At 38.5% G+C, this 26313-nt stretch overlaps 1 protein-coding gene across 9 annotated transcripts in view; it reads right to left on the reverse strand.

Moving 5' to 3' along the window:
• Positions 1-26313, reverse strand: part of TJP1 (tight junction protein 1) — a 158583-nt gene that overhangs the window by 22482 nt on the left and 109788 nt on the right. For all 9 annotated transcript variants that reach the window (XM_027898347.1, XM_027898346.1, XM_027898345.1 and 6 more), the window contains 13 exons: positions 18511-18567; positions 14539-14663; positions 14235-14337; positions 12574-12853; positions 11871-11974; positions 10862-11030; positions 10358-10502; positions 5538-5674; positions 3210-3315; positions 2214-2364; positions 1573-1681; positions 703-922; positions 108-292 (listed from right to left, as the gene is read on the reverse strand). In XM_027898347.1, the coding sequence (XP_027754148.1) occupies positions 108-292; positions 703-922; positions 1573-1681; positions 2214-2364; positions 3210-3315; positions 5538-5674; positions 10358-10502; positions 10862-11030; positions 11871-11974; positions 12574-12853; positions 14235-14337; positions 14539-14663; positions 18511-18567 (1891 nt within the window). The remainder of the gene's footprint in view (positions 1-107; positions 293-702; positions 923-1572; positions 1682-2213; positions 2365-3209; positions 3316-5537; positions 5675-10357; positions 10503-10861; positions 11031-11870; positions 11975-12573; positions 12854-14234; positions 14338-14538; positions 14664-18510; positions 18568-26313) is intronic.

A 26313-nucleotide genomic window follows, 5' to 3' on the forward strand; every position in this document is an offset into this window, starting at 1 on the left:
AGATATATTGATTGCTTAAAACAAATGCAAGATACTCTTAAACACACTGGCTATTGTAAATCAATCACACAGACCTGTACTGTGCAACAGTAAGAGTAGAGCCATACCTTCCCGAAGAACAACTCTTTCATAGGCAGGAAACTTCGTCTGAACAGGCTGGGCAGAAAGATCTTCTCTGCTTTTCCGGAGATTTCTTTTTGAGCTTCGCAAACCTCGGAATCTCCAAAAATCTGCTCGATCTCCTCCAGCTGTCTTTGGAAGTGTGTACTGTACACTGGCTAGTTGTTCCGCTCTAAGATGACAACAAATCCCAGTTATCAAGGAAGTCAGGTTCTAAAGTAATGCTTGACTAGCAAGCTTACACCTTAAAAAAAACACACCACCACTACCAGCTTAACCAAGCTTTTGTTGTTTCTGTATTAGGAAGTAAAAGATAACTACTGAGTTTGATATCACATTTCTAAAACTTACTATATCCTTGTCTCTTGTATTGAAAAGAAAGGTTATTTATAGACTGTGCAGAGTCAAAAGCAAATCCAGAGATCAGATATTTTACTTCCGTGTGTTTTAACTTGTGACACTTTTTCTGACAACCAGTTCTATAAACTCCTGTCCTACAGACAAGTCCAATCATTCATTATAGAGATGCAGAACTTAAAACTGTAACTTTAAATCAGGAATTGCAGTATTTTAAGATCGTACCTGTTTTTGTTAGGTATGATACCTCTTTCCACTTCCTTATGGTTCTTGCCAATTCGAATTGCCAGCCATGACCCCAGTTTACCGTTGTACAGAGTGTCCACCACCCGGAACACTTCACCTTTATTGAAACTTAGGCCATAAGGCGATTCCTTCTCGTATTCAAAATGAGTTCTGATATAGAAAGAATCCCCTACATCAGACTCAACAATGCGACGATAAACTGGAAAAAAAAAAAAAAAAAGAAATCCTCAAATATCAGGTGTTACTTGAGTTCAAGTCACGTCCTAACGGTCACAAGAGTTACTCAAAGCAATGCCTCACTTTAGTTTTCCCTGTTCCAAATATACAATATTACTTCAAGAAGCCTCAGTGTCTCAGAGCTGCTCTATTTTAAGCAGCACAACTATTTATAGAAAACTCTACCAACATAAATTCAACTTTCATAGTCAAAAATTTGATGCAAGTGCAAGCTTAATTCAGTTGCCCTGGAAGGAATTAGTCTTATGAGGAAAGAAGTTTGGATGTGCACGCACATCAGTGTAATCACCCATTTTCAATGGCTTAACTACAACAGCCTCTTCTGCTTCCACCAGGGTTTAATGCAGATACTTTTCTCAGATGTTAGGGGTTATTTCTGATAAAGTTTTTTGTTTGGAGTTTTGTTTGTTTGTTTGTTGCGGGAAGCAGGGGGTTGCACTGTTTTCATATCAATCTCTAGTCCATTTGCAGTAGTAACTGATTCCAAATCTAAAAGAACTTAACAGTCTAAGGTGCCCATTTCTGCAAGTCAGCAGTTAGTTATCATTCACTAGAATTTTAAATTCTATTCCAAATAGTTTTCTAGATTACTTCCAATATCCAAATATTTACCATCTTTCTTCTTCTGTGCCAAAATCGTTACTTCTTCGCCTTTAGGAAGATCAAGCAAAAAAAGGACAGCTTCTTCTCTGATGATATTTGTGAAGTCTACATTATTTACCTGGTATCAATGAAGTAATCAGTTTGATTTAGCATACGAGATTATTACAGAGACTTAACTATACAACAGGAAATCTGAATCAATCTCTACGATTTTTTTCTTACTCCATTTCATACATACACACCAAGTACACGTATCTCAAGATGCCTCTTGTAGCTCTAAATAGTCCCACTCTATTTCTCAATAAAAGCAGAGCTTCAGGGATATTGGGTAGCTGTTCATTTTAAACTCAGTATTATGGAGCACCTATAAACATCAGTAGCCACAGAGCCCTCTGACAATTCAGTCACCCAGGAGTTAATGAAATCAAACAATTTTACCAACTGAATTAGTTCATAAACTTGCATGTAAAAAACTTACTACCCTTCCTAACAACAGCAGAGTAAGAAGAGATTTTGTTGCTATGAAGTCATCTAATAAGTACATGCAGAAAAAAACCTGTCTGAACTACAAAGGCAACATATTCAATCCTACAGGAAGAAACCTACTTTGGTACAACAAAACACTTGTACTGTTACTGGTTTTGACATACCCTGAGAATCTGATCCCCTTCCTCTAATCCTTCTTTCGCCGCAGGGCTGTCTTCCAGAACACCAGCTACGAATATGCCAACATCATTGCCACCTGCCAGTCGCAAGCCCACACTATCTCCTTTTCTGAATTTTACCAGTTTCATGCTTGGCCTAGGGATTTAAAAAATATTCCACTTAGAGGTCTGATAGCATAAAGTACTCTGGTAAATTTGAAACTGAACACATGCAAAGGAGTAATCTGCCCATTAGTCAATTAGTGGGTATTAAGCTATGCATACTATTAACTGCTTATCAACTGCAGCATTACAACACTCATTAGAAGCACTTCAAAAAAATCCACCTGTATTTACTAGTTTAGTGGGGTTTGTTTGTCTTAAATTCATAGAGTGATTTAAGTGAGACACTGACACTCTCTTCCAAAAATGTTCTTCCTCTTAAAAAGTCGTGCTGGTGTAGGCCTCTATTTTGGCTCTGAAGAGATTAATATGAATTTGAGATGAAACCGAACTAGAATCTACTCTCATGTGCACTAATGCCCATAAAGGAGATCCCAGTTGAAGTAGACCCATTTCCATGTCAGGAAACTGCACATTTCTGGAGTGACCTTTACTCAGTTCTTTTCAATTATTATGAAAGGTAAAGTATATGCTATATAAATAGTATCTCTCCTCTCTCTGGAGATGGGGACAGGGAAGCAGGGTGAGGGTGCTCAAGGAGAGACAAAAACTGCAAATTCTTTTCACCTGTTGATTGTTCAAACAGCTCATTTCCATACAAATTACTAGACTTTAAAATGGTATATTACACAATCTAAGTGCCAATAAGGCTCGGGAATAAATCTAAAGCCTTCATCTTAATATTTCTGACCAGAAGTATCAGGACAGCATGTTGGACTTGACAGCAGACTATGTATATGGGTTATTCACCACTTTGGATACAAGTTTGGTTTGCTCAAGGACCAGGCAGTTTGAATAGTTTATTTAGAGTTACATTACCGAAGCATTCCATCTTCATGAGTTGAGTTGGGTAAAGGACCATCAGATGGACTGACTGGTAAATCCACATCTGGCTGACCTCCTTGTGCGTACACTGGCTTTGGTTCTATTAAAATATCAAAACATTTCCAATGTCCATTCAGTCATTTAAAGATCAGAAAATTTAACTTAGTTCATGACTTCCTCAGTAGCCTTCCTCTATCCTGCCTAGATCCAACAAAGTGAAATTCTAGAAATTTACAACAACAGAAGACACTCTTATCATGCCATTCAAAGCAGTGTGATTTCTTGTCTAATTATTACTTCAGTAAAAGTCCCCAAACTTCCTCTGTATTTCATCAAGTAGCCTAAATTCATAAAACTACAAGAACTAGAAGCTTTCCTGCTCCCAAGACAACTTTCAACAGTTCTGTTCCTAACCTCAGTTTATCTGACCTAACTTCTTTATTTTCCATTGGTTCTTTTCCCTGAAGAATTGAATTTTTGAAATGAAAATAACACAAACACTCCAACTACAATGCCTTGAAGCTGACAGATTCCAGTGCTTACTTTGGTCCAGGTGGTGGTTCCTAAGGCCACGCACTTACTGTGGTTCTGCTGCAGAGATTCCCTGGAGTCCCTGTGAGGAAACGGCCCCTGCAGGCTTCCCTCAGTAATGAGCATGAACAGGGGCTCTTCTCTGCTACACACTTGGTCACATTACAAGAATTTATATTTAAGGTTGATCTCTGCACACTCGAAAAAAGTTCATTTCAAACAAGGCTGGCTTCAAACGAGTCTAATACCTCTTATCTTACCAACAACCGTGCCATCTTCCTTTCAAATCACTGAACAGACTAGTCTGAAATTGGGAATTTCAGGCAACAATTGGGTAATAATGCCTTTTTCTAAACATTATTTTGGTCCTTACCATACCATAATGAAGCATTTCCCTTTAAGTTTTTCATGACCCTTTCTCAGACTAAGCCTCTGATGATTCCTCTGAACAAATACTCTCCCTTTACCCTTCCTTGACACAATCAGCTGGGACAGTCATCTTCCCCTTGCCCTTAGTCTAAGCAGTAAACTGTCACAGATTCTGCCAACGACCTTTCTAACATTTTCATTACAGTCTTTGAAAGATCCTAATTTCCCTATAACTTTCTGTAAGATTGTTAATTAAATATTACCTTTATGTCCTGGCCCTAGAACTCCTCCACTCAAATTAAGTACTTCCATGTACATTCTATTCATTCAAAAATAGAATATTTCTCCTTCCCCACCTACCTACAAAATCCCCACAGTACTTATTACTTGCTTGCTGGTCCCTCAAACCAGTTATTAGTACATTACTTTGGATTAAGAACCCTCTTAAGGCTCTCCTATTCTGTTTGGATTTGTATTACACCAATTATTAACCTTCAGTATCTTACAGAAACACAGAATTCATCTTTCTCATCTCACTACCACATCCTTTCTCTATCCCAGCAAATAGAAACTTACTTCATTTACATATCTTCATAACACCACTGTAAAATGTCACCTCCTATGACAATTCTTCCAGCAATGGCTGCTGTATCAGAAAATGTGTTCTTATTCTTAAGAACTTTAAGAGTCTATCAACATTGTAACTCTTTCGGTTCTTCACTAATGTACTGAATGCTACATGCAGGAGTGTCACTGCTTATCCCTTAAGTCCTCAAATATTTTCAAGCTTGAATGTGCCTTTTCTCATTGTACTCAGCCTTTCAAAAACTGCTCCCTCTAAGCCATCTGCACAGCTTCTTTTTCTCTACTTGTAATTTCACTGAAGTGCCTCATTCTGTAAACAAAAATCTTGCAAGTCAGCCTGCCTGGAACACTGTCCTGTCACTGTTATAATCTTAGGTTTTTTCTTTGATACACCATCTGGCTTTTATTTGCTGCCACTTAGCTTATCCTTCCCTTTTGGGAAAAAGGAATGAGATTTTGTTCTGATTTTATTAGATGTACTGCCTTCCTGGTCCATGACTGTACATCCTTGTTATAAAGTCTGCTTACAGTAACCCATAAAACGAAGTTTACTGCTAAACATTCAGAAATGAGAGTTTTTAACCTTGCTTGAGAAACCAGTACAAAGCTTTTCACAAGCATCACTATAACTACAACTCTAAACACTGAAATTTGACTTGTTTTCAGGACCATAACTTTTAAAATATAAATGGGATTATGGTTAAAAAGACTGTTCATATTCAGAAATAAAAATAATTAGGACTTGTTCTAAGACGTTAGAAATCATTCCACAAATAAAATCTTTACCTGTCATCCTTTCTCAACAACAGCATGATTAATATATTAAAATATTTTTACCTGGTAGTGGTGGAGTGTGTTTTTCAGTTCTCTCCACTGTCACTTCTTCCACAGTTTTAGAAGTATCATCTGCATTCTTTACAGGTGTAGAGACAGCTCCTGGTTTAGTTACTCTCTCATCTTCTCTGCTTCGAAGACTATATTGGAAAAAAATATTTCACTCTGCATACAGAACTGTTTCTATGATCTTAATATACTAGGCCTAAAGAATAAATACTTTATTTCATAAAGTTGAGGGCAAAGAATTGCCATTACTATCTAATAAAGTTTTGTTCTTAAACTATCACATTATTAAAAATCTTTATCATTTCTAAATCCAAGAGTTTTGCCCCTGATCCCATCTTAGACTTCTCTAGATGTGGTTATTTAGAAAGCAGCAGCACATGGCGACACAAACTCTGCTCTCTGCTTCAAGCACATAAGTGCTGTATACTGAAAGCTATACAAGGAACTGAGAAGCAAAGGGAAGAAGAGCAGTAACAATGATCTTTTTCTCACCCCTTCCCGTGGAAATCATGGATTTTTAGACTTAACTCTTAGGCTTTGCTGTGAACAAGTTAATTTATCTGCCTCTTGGTGTATCTGCTGCCCTGGAACACAAGTGCTCCTGGGATGGGTCTTGGCAGGGCTTTGCAAAGATAAAAACTATAATGCAAACACGTCCCTGACTTCTCAACTTTTCAGAGAGGATGAGGCCTTCAATCCATCTATTACAAGGCAATAGTGCTTCTCATACGCTCAGTCATCCATGCATTTTAGTGAGAACTTGCTGCTTCTTATGCATTTCCTATACATGCTTACAGCGTAGAGCAAAGGCACTTAAGACATGTTAAAATAGGAGTTGGCAAATAAGCATGGATATAAAGAATATGAGAGAAGACAGACTCAAATCCCAGCTTTTATATAATATCAGATTTAATTGCCAAGAAGGGGAAAAAAGGTATTTCCTCAAAGATAACAGTGGCTTGGTCAGAAGGTACAAGACCATCTGCTGTCAAAAAGGAGAGGTCTGTGCTGAGGAAAAAAAGGAGAATTCTGCATTACCAACAGCTAGATGGTGCTACTAGGCAATAATGAGCATCACTGTCCATAAAGCTCAAAAGCATCAAAAAAAAACATTATACAAAGCTAAGACTGGTTATCCCAATCAGAAATGATACTTCAAGAGTGTGAAGTATGACTTCACAAAACAGATTCCAGCAAGTCTACTCATCCAAGATGTGCAAGAAAGAATAAAAGAAATTGCAAAAACTGAAATACAAGCAGAAGGTGCTTTCCTGAAGCAATATGAAGTTTAAAATGTAAGGAACAAAGTTTAGCTATTCAGGCTACAACTTCTCAGTGCATTCCTCTGCCACTTTTAAAACTGTGTGCCTGAAGGCAGCTAAACAAAACAGAATACAGAAAAATACTCCAAGCACCACAACAATCTAGAAAAAGTACCCCTTGCATTGTAAACACAGCAGCTTAATTTTAAAAATCCTTTATTTATGCCCTTATCCAGATAAACTTCCTTTTTTGGGCTTCTAGAGTTCATTAAAATGATGTTAAAACTATTATGTGTAACAAAATTAAAAGTAAGCATTTATCCTTCTACTTCATTCCTAAACATCACTGATAAAAGTTTTCTTATTCCTCTTTCAGATTTTCAGTTTGGGTGCACAAGCTAAAAGATTTGTATTTTACTTTCAGCACTAGACTGAAACGTGACTGGACTCCTCACTCCCTCAAAAATAGCTCCCAGCCCGTTAAAACCAGACACCTACGTTCAGCTATCAAAATGAATGCTAAGCATTCTAGAAACAAAGACATCCTGTAGTAGTGTAAGCTACAACTAACTCCACTCCCCAAAGATTTCTGGGTAATGAGCACTAGTTAATGAGATATTACAGTAAATTCCCCACGAGCCCTCTCTACCTGTTTCCAAGCATCTCCTAACATTTTAAAGAAGCACTATTCCAAAACTGTAGCATCTGTCTTCTTTTAAAAATAAGGCCAAAAATAATGCAGTTACTACACAGACAAAATTAATTTTACATTTCCTCTTCACATAGTCCAACCCAGTGTAGTTTTATAATGCTTTTACACCTGCACACATCAAGAGTGTAAATACCTAACTACAATATAGACACTGTGAGCATAGCCCAAAATAGAGTCAGGTAAGTAGCTGAAGCAATAGGTTCCTAAACTGGGCTACTGCTGTGTGTGTAGGCAAATACACCCTGCCAACTCAAATGCCTGCCAAAGGTCAGGTCTACTCTACCTAAGACATGAAAGTTTCAGTGGGAAAAAGCTAATAGAAATGCAATTGTAATAGAACAAAAAGGAAACATCAGATTTTTTTCTTGACTTTGCTTAAATTGTCCAGTAAGCACTGAATATTTCACACTGCAGGATGATACAGGAAACAACTTTATGCTGCCACTGGTTCTAGGAGATGGAAACTTGTTAAAAACTGACAGCTACACTTCCCAGGAGACAAAAGTGCTGCTCACTATGTGCCCTGTGACACTATTGTTTAGCATCTGTGCTGTGTCAGGGCCCCTTTTACCTCACTTCCTCCCCTTGCCATCTTTTTTTAAAGTAAGCTTAACAGCAGCACTTTTAAATAACAAAATGCAGTCAGTTACACATTAGTGCCTTCCACTGTTAGCTATTACTGCAGAATAAAATGGGATTACCTGAACACACAGAATGTTAGTAGAGAGAAAGTTATGAAAAATATGAATTGGCAGGCGCTTCCCAAATGTGTTTTTAGTACATCTTGAACTGCTTAAAGAAGAGCAACAATCAAGTGGCATCTTTCTAAAGATATCCATAATAGGGCTGATTTTTGTCCTATATTCCAGTTTTTCAGTTTGTTTTGAAAATGGACAGGACCAATCTGTCATGCCAAAGCAGTACTGAAGAAAGTCTGTTGGCAGATTTCTGTACTCTAGCGCACACCCACAAGTTGTCGGTCTATAGTTAAGCTTGTATGAAAGGACTAAGAGGATTCCCCTGGAATTTCCCTTCTTGTTAACATAGACAAACACTTGGCAGAACAGGGTCTAAATAAAGACTCATTATCTTCAATACATATTTTAATGTCTTCTTAAGCTCAGCTGGAAGACTTTTTGCACATTTCTTCCTCAGTTTGTTCTCAAGCCTTTTTCTTCCTTCAGATTTTCCACCTAATTTTTAAAAAATTAAGTAGAGACAACTAATTTGATTGTACAGTAGATTTGAACTTGCACAAACAACCACTACAAAGAGAAGTTGCTCTCAACGTGTTTTTCTTTATGTGGCTCAGGGCCCAGATTTTCTGATCTTGAAAGGGACATGTCAAACAGGAAATCAAGCCATGCCAAAGTAGCTCTGGTTCGTAGGATAGAGCGGATGCATTCAGAGTTGAGATAACTTCAAAGTTCCTTCTTGGGAAGGATTTAATTCTTGCAACAGTGTGGTCTAAAAGGAGGAAGTGACCATCTACCTAAACCACTGCAATAGGACAGGAAAGCACCAACACTAGGCTAAGTCAGTCATAGAGTTTTGTTAATTTTTTTGTTGCTTTGTTCCTCCCTCCACAAGTCTTTTCAGGTTGCACTGGAAATGCAAGTCATGACATACAGGTTTTAAATATGACAGATCTCACAACCTTCACAATCAAACCCCTGCCTCTGGCACCCTCCCTGCTTTTAAGTTCTCCCCACTAATATGGAGTTCCTACTTGACAACAAGTTTTCATGCCTTGTGTCTTTCCAAACAATATACACAGAAGAGAAGCAAAAACACCTGTAAGTCATAACCACAAGCAGGTCTACATGCAGGTATGATCTGTCCTGCAGTTTCATTAACCCTTAAAAGATTCTAAAAGCCTTGACGGTATAAGTGTTATTTTCCCCTTCAGCAAACCAGACGTTATCAATAAGCTATCAAGCATATCTTGATTTTATGAAACAGTCAGCTGCAATTTTTTTTTTTTCAGAGTTTTTGAACAGCATCTAAAAATCTTCAAGTAGAGGCTCTGAATTTGGAATCTGCATAGACAATTCTAACTTCCGCTCCATCATGAGCACTCAAAGTAAACTTCTCTTACAAGTATCTCGTAGGATCTGAACTCCAATACTGAAACTATTTCAACAAATTGTCTATTTCCAAACTGTGGAAATGCAAAACAGGACAGATTTGTTATTCAAGACTCAAGTTTCACATGGCAGGACAAGAAATTCCAAACCACACAGTACATTACTTCTCTCTGAACTTGTATAAAATTAGACTTACCTACTAAAGAATTATCATCAATGTCCCATTACCAAGTTCAAATATTAAAAACTACACCGTAAAAGCTAATTCTACTGTGCAATACACCTTATTTTGTAGGGATTAAATGTATTCAGAAACATAACTTTTAAAGAAGGCTAGTGAGGAAAATAAAAATCCTATGCCTAAGCAAAGTAAGTTTTCAACAAGTTTACCCAGGCTGAACATTCAATAGGAATTGTAATACAGGTTATCTCAAATCTCCTTGCAGCCAACTGCTTTCTGAAACAACAATATAACTGCATATTATTCAATAACATATCATTATCAAACTTACATTATCTTTCATAGAACCATGCTCTAAATCACATTTTAAACAGGTATAACACTGAAGAAAGTTCTATTTCTCCTCGTCTAAAAAAAATTAGATCATTACCAGCTGCATCTCTTGACAAACGTCGTATTGTTACCTTCAGAGTTCTGCACCACATTTGTTAAATCACACAAATCCAAGCACTCCTACAACTTACATGTCACATTAAATATTTGATTTAAAAATAATACAATGCTGCCATCACCTGCCGTTGCTGGGCTGCTGTGGAGAATGTCTGGAATGGTCTGAAGGCTCTGACCTCTGGTCAGGAGATCGTGAACGACTGCGGCGAGGCCTGTCATGTGATCGGTTGGAATGATCTGATGCCAGCGACTGAATTTCTGAGATGTCTGTTAAATAAAAGTTGTTTTTTCATGAAATGATTGTAATTTAAATGGTGGTGTGACCTGCTCAAATGGGAATAAGCTTTTGCAGAGAATTTTTATGAAGATGTTAAATCTATGCTTATTATTACAAAAAACCCTAAACTTAATATTCCTGAAAGAACAATCACAAGAATAAGGACTGTATCTTTTCCTCCACTGTTTTTGAAGGTGTGGATTTCAATCACATTCAGACAAAAATTTACCCACATGACAGCCTCACTCCTAACTCTTCTCCCCCCCACTCTCTCATCCCACTTAGGTATTTCACATCTTGACAACACGGGGAATTCTTTTCTCTTTAGAAATTAAGTTTTTATACTCACCATCTCTTTCTGAAGCATTAGCAGAATGAATACTGTCAGAAAGATCAGGGACATTCAACAGTGTGGCTCGTTCATCTCGTTGAACAACCATCTTCAACTTGCCTTTTGACCTTTCTATTAGTGTTTTGGCATCTGCTAAGGACATATTTTCTGTCACTGTGCCATTTATCTAGAATAGAGCAAGAAAAAAAACAGATATAAATTTACTAAAAAAACCCCCAGCAAATCTCCAACTAAGACAGTGGTGTTTTGTCTGATGATATTTAGAAATAGTTAGAGATATTTATCAAATTACCAATGGAAGACTGTTTGGCTCATCCACCATATAATCTAAAAAATTATTTTCATCTTTCAAAGACAAAGCTTCTACCACTAATACAAAACTTTTAAAGGTTAGATATGTTTTTTGAGTCAGCACTGCTATACTCAGAGTAAGGAATAGTATGTTTTCCTTCACCTGACACATTCACAACAATGTATTGAAATAAAAATTGTTAGTATGAATTAAAAATCATAGAATGGCCTGGGCTGGAAGGGACCTTAAAGACCATCCAGTTCCAAGTCCCCTGCTATGGACAGGGACACCTTCCATGAGACCACGTTGCTTAAAGCCACCTGCCCTGGACACTGCCAGGGATGGGGTGAAACACAAAAATCCCTGGGTATTAACCTGAAGGCAAGTCTTAGCGTTGTGCAATAGCACAGTTCCACACCATTATACTGTACAAGCAAGCACGTTGGGCCAAAGTCTTGTACTCTTCCAAGTATTTTTTAATATGTATTTAGAGTGGGCATTATTTATCTGAATATGTCCTAGGGAATAATACCACAAGGCTAAGTAATTTTCCTTTCCTAAGAGAGGTTGATTTATGCTTTAATGTATTGATCTTCAAAATAATTTAATAAAAAAAATTACACATCATCTAACAATAATTCTGATATTGACATAGTCAATTTTAAGAGTTATATCAATAAGTTTTGCCTTTGAACAGACACCCATATACTGTACCTTCAGTACAACATCTCCTTCCTGAATATTGCCATCTCTTGCTGCCAGGCTATCCTGTGATATTTCTTTCACAAATATGTGACTTGCCAACCGCAGACCATACTCTTTATATAAGAGAATAAAAAAACAAAACAGAAAACTGATGAAGTTAAAGTAGGGGAAAAAAAAAAAAAAAAGAAGAGAGGGAGGTATCTGGAGTTTTGTAACACTGCTTTATACAACATTAATACAGGAAACACGAAGAGGAGAGTGAACTTGGCACACTAAGGGCTGTAGTGGAATTATGTTACACATTTACCCTTATATCAGTCTCTTTTTCTAACTCTGCCTCTAATCAGAGCTGTTGTTCAATAGTTTAATTTAGGCACTACTTACGATTTTTCCTCTTTCAAGCAAGACAACCATTGAAGATTCAGCTAAAGTGTAGGTATACAGCTGCTGACTACCAGCTGCACAGCTGGGATTTGTTTATACTATATAATACTTTACCCTTAATTAAGGACACATCTTTTGGAACATGAAAAATACCACCAGAAATAGAACCAGTAGTTTTTAAGTTTCCAGTTAGCTACTGGTAAAATGGGCAAACAAACTGGCAAGAGCACTGTTTACTCAGCCCATGAAACCCTGAACACAGCACTGACTGAAGTAGTTGGCATTTAAAAACCAGCCAACGTTTTAGCAAGAGAATAACATAAGTTACCTTCATTTTTCCTGGATTTCACCAGGGTTACTTTGGTGGGTTTTGCAGGCTGACTGGAAGTGACGGACCTCCTGTCTGACCTTGGTGACAAGCTTCTCTCCCTGCTGGCACTCCGATCTCGTACCCAGCTCTTCTCGTGCCTTCTGCTGGCACTTGGACCACCACGGCTGCTCCTTGGATCACGGATTTCTTCATCGTAGCTATCGTCCTCATTCTCAGACACTGGTTCAGGGTCTGGTCGAGTCACTGGAATCTGAATTTTCTTCATCCTTCGGATAGTCTGCAACCCAACGACAGATATCAGCCTCTGGCTGTGTAATGCTGATGGTGTCACTAAATGTCAAAAGCCAAGCTAAGCTCAAAACATACAGATCTATTTGTGAACGCTCTGATTGTTGCATCCTCATTATAAAGTTATAAAGTTATATCCAATTAATACAGGAGACTTACCTATAAAGATTAGAGTTGGTTTTGCAGTTGTTTTAGTTTCTTTTTTTTTTTGCACTTATGCAAAAGCAGCAAAAGGATAAGAATCAGACATTGTAGCACAACACGATCTGTCTTCAGAGCTGCATATTTGAATGCCCTCTCCCTGCTTTAACCCACTCATCAGTTACAGGCACTGCTAAGAACCTCTCTTGCTTAACATGTAATCTAGTGTATCCTCAGTGTGTTATTGACAGTAATTCTCCTCAACTTTGAAGGCTCCCAATCTTCCAAAGAAACGCAAGACACGGTGGAGAATCAAAGGTGGTTTGCACTAAGGCAGACAGCTGTTTCCAGAAAATGACCCAGCCCTCTTCAGTGCTTTGCCATGTATTACAGAACTGAACAAAGTTCTACCCTAACATTTCCATGAATTACTTTTCCTTACATAAATCAGCACACTGAACACTTACAATACTGAGAGCCCTGCACAGATTGCCACACACTGCCTTCTGCAAGCTTTAAAGAACCGCTGCCAATCTACAAATGCACATCACACGTGTTCTTCAACTGCACTAAAGCTCGCTAGAGCACTAAAAATCTGTCAGCAAAAAAGCTTTTCTACAAGCCTTAGAAATCTGTTTCCATGAATTAAGAAATTTCTAAACATTCTTTATTTTTTGTAACAAACCCCAAACTTCTACAGAAGGCTGGATTACTACCCTTTGGTGATGACCTGTTCTGTTTTGCAAAGTTCAAAAACCAACCACTTAGAATAAATCTACAAAATTATAGGAATTAAGGTAATTATACTCTATTTGGCAAACTGTTTACTGAGCATAAAAAGAACCATATTAGTGCCTGAACAGTTTGTGAAGTCCCTTAGCATATACTAGCCTTTGAAAAACTCGGTAAAAGTGCATCTAAGAAAGTGAACAAATATTAAACAAAGCTTATTTCCCACAATTCAGTAATCTGAGAAGAACTTTACCATAGTAAAGAAAAGGAACCTGAAGTATCCAGTGCCACACTGTGCAAACATCATCACTCACATTTTAAAAAACATTTTGCATGACTCCCTTGATAAACATGCCATGATCATCACTTAAATCTGAAGCATCACACAGGTATTATTCAGGTCTGTTCCATCACACCTGTATTTCACAGCAGATATTACACCACTTCACTTTTGCTCTATAACTATGGAATCTTAAATCTTCAAGTCATTCACTTACAATTTTGGCATTCTTCCCACTTTTCCTCAGCTGTTGAACAGCAAACGCATGCTCGACATTATCCATTGAAACTCCATTAACCATTGCAACGCGGTCATTTTCTCTAAATGAAAAACATCACAATGCACAGTATAAACAGAAGAAAATATTAGGGAATAGGTGTCCCTGAATGAACTACCTGTATTACAAACCTACTACACAGTTACAGATAAGTATCTCGAGAGCAAAACAATTAGGAGGTTAAGCAACTACCAACAAAGATGAATGCTCCCAAGTCAGAACCCAGGTATAGTTTGGCACTTACTGTAGCAGTCCTTCTGCTGGGCCTCCTTTCAGCACATCAGAAATAACTATTGATGTCTCACCACTCTGAAAGTGAGGATTATCTCTCCCTCCAGATATTGCGATACCAAATCCAAATCCAGGGGCCTATAATGTAACAAAAGAAATATTTTTACTTCCCAGTATTTACTGGTCACAATTTGCATTCCTCTGTCAACACTGAAAGGTCCTATCAGATGAATACAAGTCTTTGAAAGAAAGCAAGATCAGTGAACCAATCACTGCTATGCAATTCAATAACAGGAGACAGATTAAAAATGAACTTTCAGAAGGCAGAGAGTTTCAGACTAACTACCAATCTCTTCCAAGACACTGAGTTCCAGTTTGCACTTTTAAGGCCTGCACCTCAGGTGGTCATCAGTAAGACCTCAATCTTCAGTAAGCACAAGATGCCATATCACTGTGCTGTGATACTGACTCAAACCCCTATCACTTCCTGCAACATCTTTGAGGTTTCACATGATGGTACTTACCCAGCCTGACCTCACTTAGCTCAGGAACTGACAGGACTGCAGCACACAGGAGTATGACTGCAGGCTCAGTTCTTACGAATAATAGCAAGATCACTTGTACCATTAAATACATCAAAACCTTGTCAGCACTTGCAAATCATCTGCATCTTAACAAAAATAATTTGCTTCAATCTTTTCCCTCTAGGGTGACCTGCCACTACAGCAAGGTCAATGCCTCTGAAAAGTTACTCCCTGTTAGTTATTTCAAGATACAGCAGTGATGGTTACACTTCTGCCTGGAAGCAGCAGGGTGGGAAAAAGGCTTTCTAAATATAACCGATCTGCAAACGATCCAGTTCTTTCATCACTGCCCAGAAAACATTTTGAGGATATTATCATTTAAATGCTGTATTTTGCTCAGTAATTTCTTCTAAAATTTTTAACTACGTAAAATAAAATCACTGGGTGGAAGAGATCAGGTTTCAGTCTATTCCACCCCTCCACAAAGCATACACTTCACCCTGGCAGACATAGCCTTTTCTTTTTCAGACTTTTCAACCAACATGACCCAGCTTTAGCAAGGAGTTTCATAACCTTACAGTGACGGCAGAAGCAACATGGCAGTCTGTATTTGGCTGCGAGACACATGACATTCAGTTTTTTGGACATTAATTACTGCTCAAAAAAATCCCCGTTTCCTATTTCCCCCTAACACAGAGGTCATAAAAAGATGCTCCAGATTTTGCCTGTAAGCAGTGAATAGAGGCAGTAAATAGGAACACACAGTATTAGAACAGATTTGGAGATTCACTGTTCAAGAATTGATTTGAGCAGGTAGCACATACTGTTGCCAAGAAGGAAGTTGGGCTAAGTGCAGGGGAGTGGGGAAGGTACACCTTACTGCTTCTTTTACATCCATTTTAATTCATTAGAGAAAGACTGGACATCTTTTAAAGATATATTCCAGCTACATCAACAAGAAATCATGGTTGGGATTCAAGGACTACGTGAAACCTGGTGCCGTGCAGGAGGACAGTCTAAAGGATATTAATGACCACTTATGACCAGAGTTGAGGTTTACTTTGAGTTTTACTTTTTAACTAGTCAAAGAGAGCATATAATAGCCTACAAAAATATGTTACAAAAAGCCCTTTCGAAACAGTAGTATTTCTCCTTTCTGAAGCCACTGCTTCATCTTTCAGTTTTCCATGAACAGGATTTAGCTTGCACTGTATTTGAGTGGGGAAGGAAAGGGAGAAGAGAGATAATAACAAAGACATTTATGTCAAGCTTTATTTAGATATTCTCTATATTTTCTTATACCATAAACAAAGAAATTCTCATAGTTCTCCTCTCATAGTAAGAAATACAGTCAGGCTAAGGTCAGCAGAAACACTTTATCTTTGTACATCTTTGCTGCTTGACACACTATTTTTATAAAGTAGATTTGCCAATCAGATAACCAATATTAAGATGACTAATTTCGCACTTTTAATTTTCTTTTACAGAAGCCCTGAAACGATGCAGTCTCATATACAGGCAGCAGTCAAAAAAAGCCACAAGTCAGATCAAGGGTTTCTAATATGATAACAAAAGTCTTTAGAAACACTCCCAATTAAAAGAGTTCAAATCAAACCCTAAATCCTTCTGAAAATTTAAGAGCTTATATAAGAAACTTTTCAGTAAAAATCAGTCCACCTATTTTTCATTTTATCCTGCTGCCTACTATCATCTGGAGAGATAAATGATAAACAGAACTACACTCAGAAAACTAAATCTAGCTCCTAGATGTGTCTGGAAATAGCAAGATGGTGATCCCTACAGATTATACAAGATACCAATATGTATCTTAATGAAAAAAGGCATTTGAAAAACAAAATCTGTCACATCAACCACCAGTCAGATGTTGCAGAAATAACACAAAAAAAGCGCACTGTACTAGTTTGCTCTCCCTCAGCAAGGCAGCATGGGAGAGGCAGAAAGGGAGGTTCATTTCTTTGGGGGAAAGAACTGAGTTCTAAGCATGGACAAACCCACACAATACATAAAGTGCATGTTTCCTTCCTCAAGTCCTTTACACTTAAGTATATAAAACCAGAAGATCTCTCAATGAAAGGAACTGTAGCTATCTGATAGGCTTTAACTGAACTTGAAACTGGCTTAATCCCTTAAGAGCTAAGTAGCAATCCAGCCCGGGAACTCGTAAGGATGGTAAAGAAATGGAACAAAAACTCTTAGTTAGAAATTGAAGCCCTTTATCCCCCAAAAAGTTTCTAACGAGTCTTTTGACAGTAGTGCTGGAATTGACCAGTAAAGCCTCTTCCCACTGCCAAGGAGAAATTCGAAGCACCAATTTAATATAAGAATAAAAGGTTCTGGTTTTGCCACCTGGCACGTGGAAATCATTCTTTGTTTGCTTTTAATTGGCTAAATTAATGCTATCAAAGTTATTATAGCTCCTGTTCAGTAAAAGATGACACAGGAATCCAAAAAAGGGCTGCAAAAAGTACACATCATCAGCTTTCAACACCTAAAGAAGAGATACTTACTCAGCTAACAAGACAGTTACACCAGTACAGTTGGCAGAACTTTGGCATGCAAAAGATCATAATCAAAATTATGAACAACTTTGACATCAGTACTACAAGTAGAACTTGTGACTAGTGCAAGTGCAGCCAAACACAAAATCTCCGGTTCCTAACCCATTAGGACCTACGCATACGGATTTTTTTCTCCAAGGTCCATTCATCCCACCAAAGCTACAATTTTAAAATGCCTTGAGAACTGAAGGCAAATGACATAACTTGCTCCCTTGAGAAAACACTTTCACATCTACCTGTTTTTGAAATGAATATAGCTATTTGGACCATAATTCCATGGCTGCTTTAACATTAACCTGCTGCCAGAAATGGCATCCCACCCTGTTCTGACTTTCCCTAAGCAATTCTTTCCTTATTGACTCTTTGTACAGCTACAATAGCTCCATCAGAGTTCAATTTCATTTAAGAGTAACTCAAATAAGAGAATTGTCAATCTAAAAGCAAAAACAGTTCTACTGCTGATTCCAAGTACACATTCCTTTGTCTATCACTGATTGAAGGAAGTGGCAAGCAAGACAGTTTTGAACACATTTACACACAACTACATTGTTTTATGTCCCTGCAAATAAAGTTTTAAAACTTTTAAACACAGTTACAGTACAATCATTAATAAGCATGTAGATTTTTGCCTCCTTTCAGTTACGTACAGATGTAATACAAACTTTATTCCTGATGTGGTTATTCATAGGCAGGCTTATCTCTGAAACCCAACAAACAAACAGGGCTCCAATCACGTGAAGCTTTTACAACACTTCTAAATTTAAACAAAGGAATATGACAGTTTCCTTTTCTTTTACTTCCTGACATCTGGCTTTTTCCTATTGTTTTCAAAAATTACCAGTATCCTGCATTAGGCACACACAACCAATTGTATGAACTTACCCTGTGAAGAGTCACAGTGTGTTGTTCCCATATAGCTGTTTCTTCCATTGTTGTGCTCTAAGGATAAAGAAAAAGTCCCAAAGATTACATTTCACTGTCAATAGCTGTATAATACCACAAACAGAAAGTCACACTCAAAAGCAACATTAATATTCATATAGAATAGCTACAGAAGACGTAGGGCTGGTTCATTCATTACACATTTCCTGTCTTTATATGTCACATCTGAATTTCCTGTGCTTCGTAGATGGGGGCAGGGGGAAGAACAGGCAACACAGATTACTGAGCTTGAAGCCATAAAGAAGTTTAAAAGGAGGCACTTGAAGAAGCATTTGTGATGTGGGTTCTCTTGGTTGCTCATTAAGTGTACAGGAAATGCAGCAAGTCCAAACAGTTGTATTTATATTCTAACTTATATACTTACATTCTCCTTTTGCTTGTTCTAGCTGCATGCAGATTACCACTAATTCGTGAGCAGCCAGCTATAGATTACAGTACCTGTGCTACTGTATTATGCATACAGGTCACATTTAATGGACTGCACAGTTTAACGTAGGCTAATTTCTCTGGTACGTAGCAGCACTGCAGAAATAACAAGGTCCTCTCTAAGGTAACTAGATTAAATAGTAACATTATGGCAATATTTACATACCTGCATTTCTGCTTAAAACAGCGTTACTTAGTGTGGAACAACTAGCAAACATTTGGAAAGGGGAAGATAGCATGAGGGAGGAAAACCTGGCAGAGTCAAAGGCCTGAAAAGAGGCAGGAAGGCAGCAGGAAATGCAAAGCGAACATCCTGCTGCTACATGTTCTACCTTTCCAGAGGGAGTGCCCAGTCGTTTACTTCATACCCTCTCCTCTCACAAGCAATCCGCTACTTAAAGAACAATCAGAACGCAGACACCTCTGTAATATGGCAGTGTTGGTTTTTGAAAATCTACTTTGCTCTCAATTTGTTTCACTTACAGCAACTCAGTCACTACAACAAAAGGTACTCCCAACTTTTAATCCAGTCCTGTACTGTATCAGGGAACAGTAGTAGAAGTGTTTATTCTCGCAATCAATACCTCTGAAAATTTCATCCAGTTTCAGAACATCAGAATTTGCAGCTGGGTTTAAAAAACAAGTTCTCCTCCTGATCCCAAAAAGCTCTGGTTTTTTCTTCCTCCACATTTTGTGCTCTAATTTCAAGGGTTAGAATGTGCTACATTACTGCTCATTTCTCTTTCAGTGTTTACTTCTCTTGAAACTGCTGTGTGACTTAATTGGGATATATTTCATTCAAACAGCTTTATTTCCCCTTGATTCAGTAACAAACATTACTCCTTCGCATTACGAATTGATTCAACTATAACCCAGAATTAGTTTATTTCCCTCCAGCTTTTTAAAAGCAGATCAGATATATACCGAAACAGTAACCATTTACACACACAAAGCCACCTTTGAAAACAAAAAAGAATGTTTTGCTTGCTAAACAGTCAACGAATACTGATTTTCTTCCTTATTTCTGATGTTCCCATTCTGTCTTAGTTTTGGCAAGAGCTTCTCAGGCTAAACATCTCGTCAACAAGTGAAGAATTATCTCTGCAAGTAAACTTCTGAAGCAAAAGGTTTTAAGTAGCTCCTGTCTAGTAAAAGATGATACAGGAATTCAAAAAAGGACTGCAAAAGCGGACCTTCACATTATAATTGAAATAGGCTGCCTCATTTCTACCTGCAATTGCCAGCAAAGAAGTTAATCCGCCTGGCTCATTCACTGCACTTGTCCTGGCAGTGCCCTGCAGGTACAACCCTCGCTGGCAGTCGGAGGCCCCCTCGGAGCACAGTCTGAGCTACTTGGCCGACAAGGTACCTGGTTTCCATGGCTCTGAGCTCCAAAGTGCCTCGCTGCTGGAGCTCGGTGCAAACACACCAACTGGCTCTGGATATGGCAAGGACTGATAAAACCCAGTTTAACCACTTAAGCACTGCTCCCACTGGATCTGGGAGAACTGGCAAACCCAGAGTTGGAGCAGCAGAAGGTAACAAAAAACAGCTAGGTCGTGACTAAGAAAACGCAACCAACCTACGGAACATGCTTCTGAGAACTGTGAGAAGACTTACTACTTCACAAAAACCCCGAGACAAACCTTGAAAACATCAGCCTCACAAACTCACCAGCCTTTCTAAACCTGGACACGGTGTCCACTGCCCAGTCCAGCCAGGTCTGCCACTTTTAATGTCCTTCTCCCTTCTGTAGCAGCTCAGTCTTTCCACTTTGTTCTTCTCCATTTTCTTGCTCACACTATCTCCTTTATTCATCTACTGCTAACACCTCCTCTAGATTTTACTAATACATTCCTATCGAATTCACAAGACTCAGAAACATCATATATCCATTAGTTAGACAGCAAAGCAAGTAATATGTTATTTCTATTCCTTCTGCGTGCCCAAACAGTCCAGTCAGGAACAGTGGAAACAGTTCAAAGGCAGCCGGAGGTGAGTGTTGGCTCTGACACAAACTGCTTACATGAGTTAGTTTCTGATCTGTAAAAAACTGCATTCACTCACAAAAGACCCAAAAAGGTTTGATGAAGACCTGTGAAGGTATTCACCCTACTAAACACTGTAACTGAAGAACTAGCATATGCTACCATCAGTTGAGGTCCATTTTGTGATACTGCTCCTAGACCATACTCAAAGTACTCTATATTTTCACATGACATTTGAATTTCAGGAATCTTGTAAGAACTTAATTCCCAAGTCTCCAAAAATGGCAAACACTGCTTGTAACTAAGGGGTGGAGGCAGACAGTGTAGGTCTGCAGTGACAGTACCAGGCCTGCTGATTGATGGTGCCAAGCCTGCTATCCACCACTGATTTAGGGGAAATAAGCCTAACACCCCAGAAACCAGGAATATAGGAAAATACTAAGATGCCACAGTCTAGAGTTAGAGTAATTTAACAGAGGCCCTTAAGTATCTTTGAAATTCAAGTGGACAACTGACAGCCTTTGAACTTTACAAACTCTAGGTATTAAGTCTATATTACCAATGCACCTCTACACATATTAAGAACAAGAAGAAAAGAAAGAATAATATTATCATGACTTGAGTGATGAAAAAAATATTCATTTTATTAAAACAAGGAGTTTCTTTAGAGACAATTAGTAGTATTGCCAGCTCTGCATATGGCAAGTGGATGTGTTTGTGGGTTGTTTTTTTCAATTATTATTTAAAGGATAATATCATATATGATGTTGCAATTAATCAATAAGGAAGAAATGCAACTTATGATTTGCTCAGAATCTTGGAAGCATCAAATCTTGTTCAACTCTTTCACCTTTGGAATTGCTCTGAGAAATTAACATACCAAAGTAAGTATCTTCTCAGAAAGCTTTCTTTGTGGGCTTACAAGGGTCCTTCAAACAACAACAAACATTTTTCACTCCTCTTCTCAACACATTTCTTTCCTGCTTCTCAAGGGTTGGGCTTTTCATTTTTCTTTTTAAAAAACATACCTTTGCTCATACAACTTTTACCTTCACACATGCTCTGGGTACGTGTGCACATACAGAAGACTGAACTTCTCCAAAAGATTAATTCTGTAATTACGCATCGGGATTTTTCCTTCAAGCATCCCGAAGGAAAAAAAAAAAAAAAAAAACACCCAACACCTTGCTGGCTACCAGTTTGAGCAATGCAGTCACGCTGCAAATAGCACTGCTTAGTTTACTGTAGCTGGAAAGGATGTTACTAGCAGCAGCGAGGGAGCCACGCACAGGCTTGAGAAGACAGTTTAGTTCACATTTGGAAAGCTACTTCATACTTACAATAATGCAAGGTTCCTGAGGTGAGGAACTTCCTTTACACTTCTACACCTGGAGGAACAGCTCAGAGTAAGGCCAAAACTCCTACTCACTCTGGAAATCCAAGCCATATTAGTTTCCCAGTGTTTGTTTGCAAGTCTAGAGGGACTTACTAGAGGAATAATTGCTTGCTTATCAAAACAATTAGAATTTGCAACTGTGACAATTTCTGCAGTTTGTTGGGTATCTAGTGGGTGATATTTGTCATTCACTTAGGAAAAACCATCACAATCCACATCAATATCCAAAAACACGACTTCCTGAGGAAGTATAGAAAAGAAAACCGAATCTTCCCCAGTCAGCCTAGAGTAAGGAATGAAGAGGTCATTTCCCCATACACAGCATCTTTCAGATCTCAGCTGGAGCACCCTGCTGTTTCCAACACTGAGCAAGATGACTTCCTACAGATACTCACCTTTGTCCTTGCCTAGTTAAACTACAGCCACCTTAAATTCCAATAGATTCCCTCCAATTGTCTTATCACAGTAGCCTTCAGCTGACTGGGGGACCGATTTTTTAACAGTTGTTCCTCTGCAATTAGTGCAATGAGGTCAGAATCCTATTATCAGACTGATTTTATCAACTGAAAGGAGAGTTTTGTCTGATATGGTCTTTCTAACACATATGCTAGGAAGCAAAGCTACTCTACAGAGAACCTTCGTTAATTTAGCTATTTCCAATACTGGCAGCCAACTCCTAGAGCAAGTGTAGCCTCCAAGGAGGAGGGTACCGAGGCAGGATGACCCCAGCAAACTGCACACTGCTACTCACACTCCTCACGCTCACCACAGTGGTATCTCTGTCCTAGACTTTGCAAACAGCCTGTATCTTGGTTTCTTACTTGATCATTGCTCCCTCCATGGAGAAAGACTCTTTCCCTGAATGTATTTTTGAGAAAAGACTCAAGAGAGATCAGACAGGGCAGCTCAGGGACTGCCACAGAGACAAACAACATGCACCCACTGCTATTTGATTATCTATTTTACACAGCCGTGTTAAATGGAGGAGGAAACAGCCACTAAAGAACTCTTTACTGGTATTTTGTAAAAAAAAAATGTTCACACAATCACTGAAGCTGAGAAGCCAGTCTTTAGTCTCATCTTCTGTCTGAATGTACATCCACAGAGGTGACATCAACCATCTACTGAAACAAAAAAAACCACCTTAGAAACAAATGTACTAAGCTCCCAGAAGTAAAGCAGTACTCATTGCAATTTTTTCTCCACCTATTTCGTATATTGTATGGGTTCCAAGCTCTATCAAGAGTTCCACTCCTCCCAAATATTCACCTATATTCAACAGCCTACCTCATGAAAAGTTTGTATTTGGAAAACCCCCATAATTAAAGCTGCTCTTCATGTAACAATGTGCAATCCAAGTTTAAAAAAATACAGAATTTTCAACACTGTAAGTTAATAAGATGAACTTAATTTTATTTCTATCATTCTAGAAGTATAAAGTCTCTACAATAATAGTACATACCAACTGTCTGAACAGCAGAAGTCATCCTTACGGCAAGAATAACAACCTTGAGAGGAAGAACTAGGACTAAATATATACATATACTTTTTAATAATAGCTAGGCTGTTTAACCATTCCACACAATTCTCCCTGTGCTTCCACAACCACATGTCACTCCACTGGATGCCACCTTATGAAATACAATTTCCACTGCTTCCTGCTCTCAAATTCCAAAGATTAGTGGCTATATTTTGAACACACGGATACTGCATGTATCTAAAACTGCCCCTAATTTGTAGTTTTCCTGAAGAATTTTTCTGCAAGAGACATTTTTGCTCTGACTTCTGAGCACTGCTCTCTCAAAAAAAAAAAACCAAAACAACAACAACAACAAAAACAAAACAAACAAACAACAACAACAAAAACCACCACAAAAACACTTTTCCAGAATGGCCTCTCAAGTTCAAGCCTCACACATCAGACAGCTCTCTGATCTCCCAGGGTCATAAAACCTTTTTGGTGGTACTGCTACTCAATACACAAGTGTTAGATCTCCCTTCCAGAAAAGTCCTAATCAAGGACAGTATGCATAAATTAAATACTGGATTACAGACCCAGTTAAATCTGAGTATTTCCAGAAGTGTTTATGACACAGGCCTAGTGAACCATGTTCTCCATGAAAGGCAGAAGGTTGACACTCAGAAATAAGACAAAACAAATCAGAGTGTAAGACCCAAATGCAATCCATCTCAAATGATCTCAGGTCAAGTTACTCCAGCTGAAGAGTACCACTCAAACACCCTGGTAACAGTATCAGCCAGCAGCCAAGCAAAGCCTTCTGGCTTCCTGATCTCTAAGGCGTGGGAAAACTGTGTTTCAGAGTTTGGGATGCTTGTCTGTTCTGCTTCTTTCCATTTTGCTTTCCAGCTGGCAGTGAAACCACGTAGGATCACAAACTCCAAAGAGCTGCAATAGCATTTCACAGATCACTACTCCAGGCCAGTACAGTAAAACATACCAAAATCACAACAGAACAGAAAAGCTAAAAAAATAAAGTGGCAAGCCATGTTTCCCCCAACCAGTAAGCGATGTTGCCAAACAGAAGCACAGATAGCTTGCACTCTGTGTTTGTTTCAAGTCATTTCTCTATTATACTGACCAACGTGAGTATTATTAGGACCTAAAGATCCCAAATTTAGAGTATCAATTTTAACATGTAAATTGAAAGTATTTGTCTTGTCTTTATTTAAAGATCAACTTTACCTCAGATTTGATTTTTTTTTCCCAATCATTTCAAATCCTAGATTTTCCAGAAACTTGTGTAATATTTTAATTCTTTAAATTTCAGGATGCAACTTGAAAAGCACTCCTTTTACTACAAGTAACTGTTTAGGCAGCACACACTCCCCTCCTACTAGTTTCCGTTCTCAGAAACATCCCCTCCCTCACATCACTCTCATGCAGGTGTTACAGGTATGTATGTGGTTATTTCTACCTGTATCCATTCCCTCATTAGTTCATCTCAATTCCAACAACAGCAACTGCTCGTGGTATGGTTTATGAGACAGTCCTGTGAATGTAAAAGCTCAAACTGCGGCCTCCCATGACCTGCACACAGCTGTGACCACAGTTCCACAGCAACTGACACGGGTCAGAATAGGAAATTGCAGCCACATACTACCTGCCTTTGTTTTAAAGCCACAGGGGTGATCAAACGGTGATGCACGCTGCTCAGGAAGGCTACGGAGCATCCTCCGTGAAGGTGCTCCAGACTCATCTGGATGAGATCCTGGGCACTCTGCTGTGGCTGACCCTGCCTGGAGTATGAAGTTAGATTAGAGGATCTCCAGAGCTCTGTCTGACCCCACTGTTCTACAATTATTCTATAAACCAGATTTCGTGAGAACTGCTTTGAGCACAGGATTGGACCAGCTGAACTCGAGTCCCTTCCAATCTTAATTACTCTGTGATTCCATGTAAGTCACATTTCCAGCACATTTCTGAAGCCAAATCCTATCATCCAACTGCAGACACAACCACCATCTCTGCTCTTATACACAGCTCGGCATTACTGTCATAATGTCACTCATTAAGAACATTAGTTGGAGTTATTCCAGCTTGGTTTTTCCCCTGGGGGGAGGAGGAGAAGAGCACAGTATCAGTACCAAAGAAAACAAAATGATATTGTATTAGCTTTACACAAACCTAAATCAGGCTTATGTATCTGTCTATTGCTTTTTAATCAAAAAATACAAAGCCAAAATGTATATAGTAAGAGATATGGCCACAAAAAATGACCAACAGGAATATAGACATCAGAGCAGCAATCAAAAGCATTGAAGCACTTCAAGCCAGAATTTGTCTTACCTTGTTTTTAATCCAGAAAATCATAACCCAGTTACCAAGCACTGCAACATATGAATTTTAGATCATTATACTTTAAAATCTGTCAAATGAGAGCCTCAGGATAGGTAGCAGTATCCCAGTAAGAC

This window comes from Empidonax traillii, unplaced genomic scaffold, assembly GCF_003031625.1.
Source record: "Empidonax traillii isolate 1590-97213 ecotype Southwest subspecies unplaced genomic scaffold, ASM303162v1 scaffold593:size397357, whole genome shotgun sequence".
Lineage (NCBI taxonomy): Eukaryota > Metazoa > Chordata > Aves > Passeriformes > Tyrannidae > Empidonax > Empidonax traillii.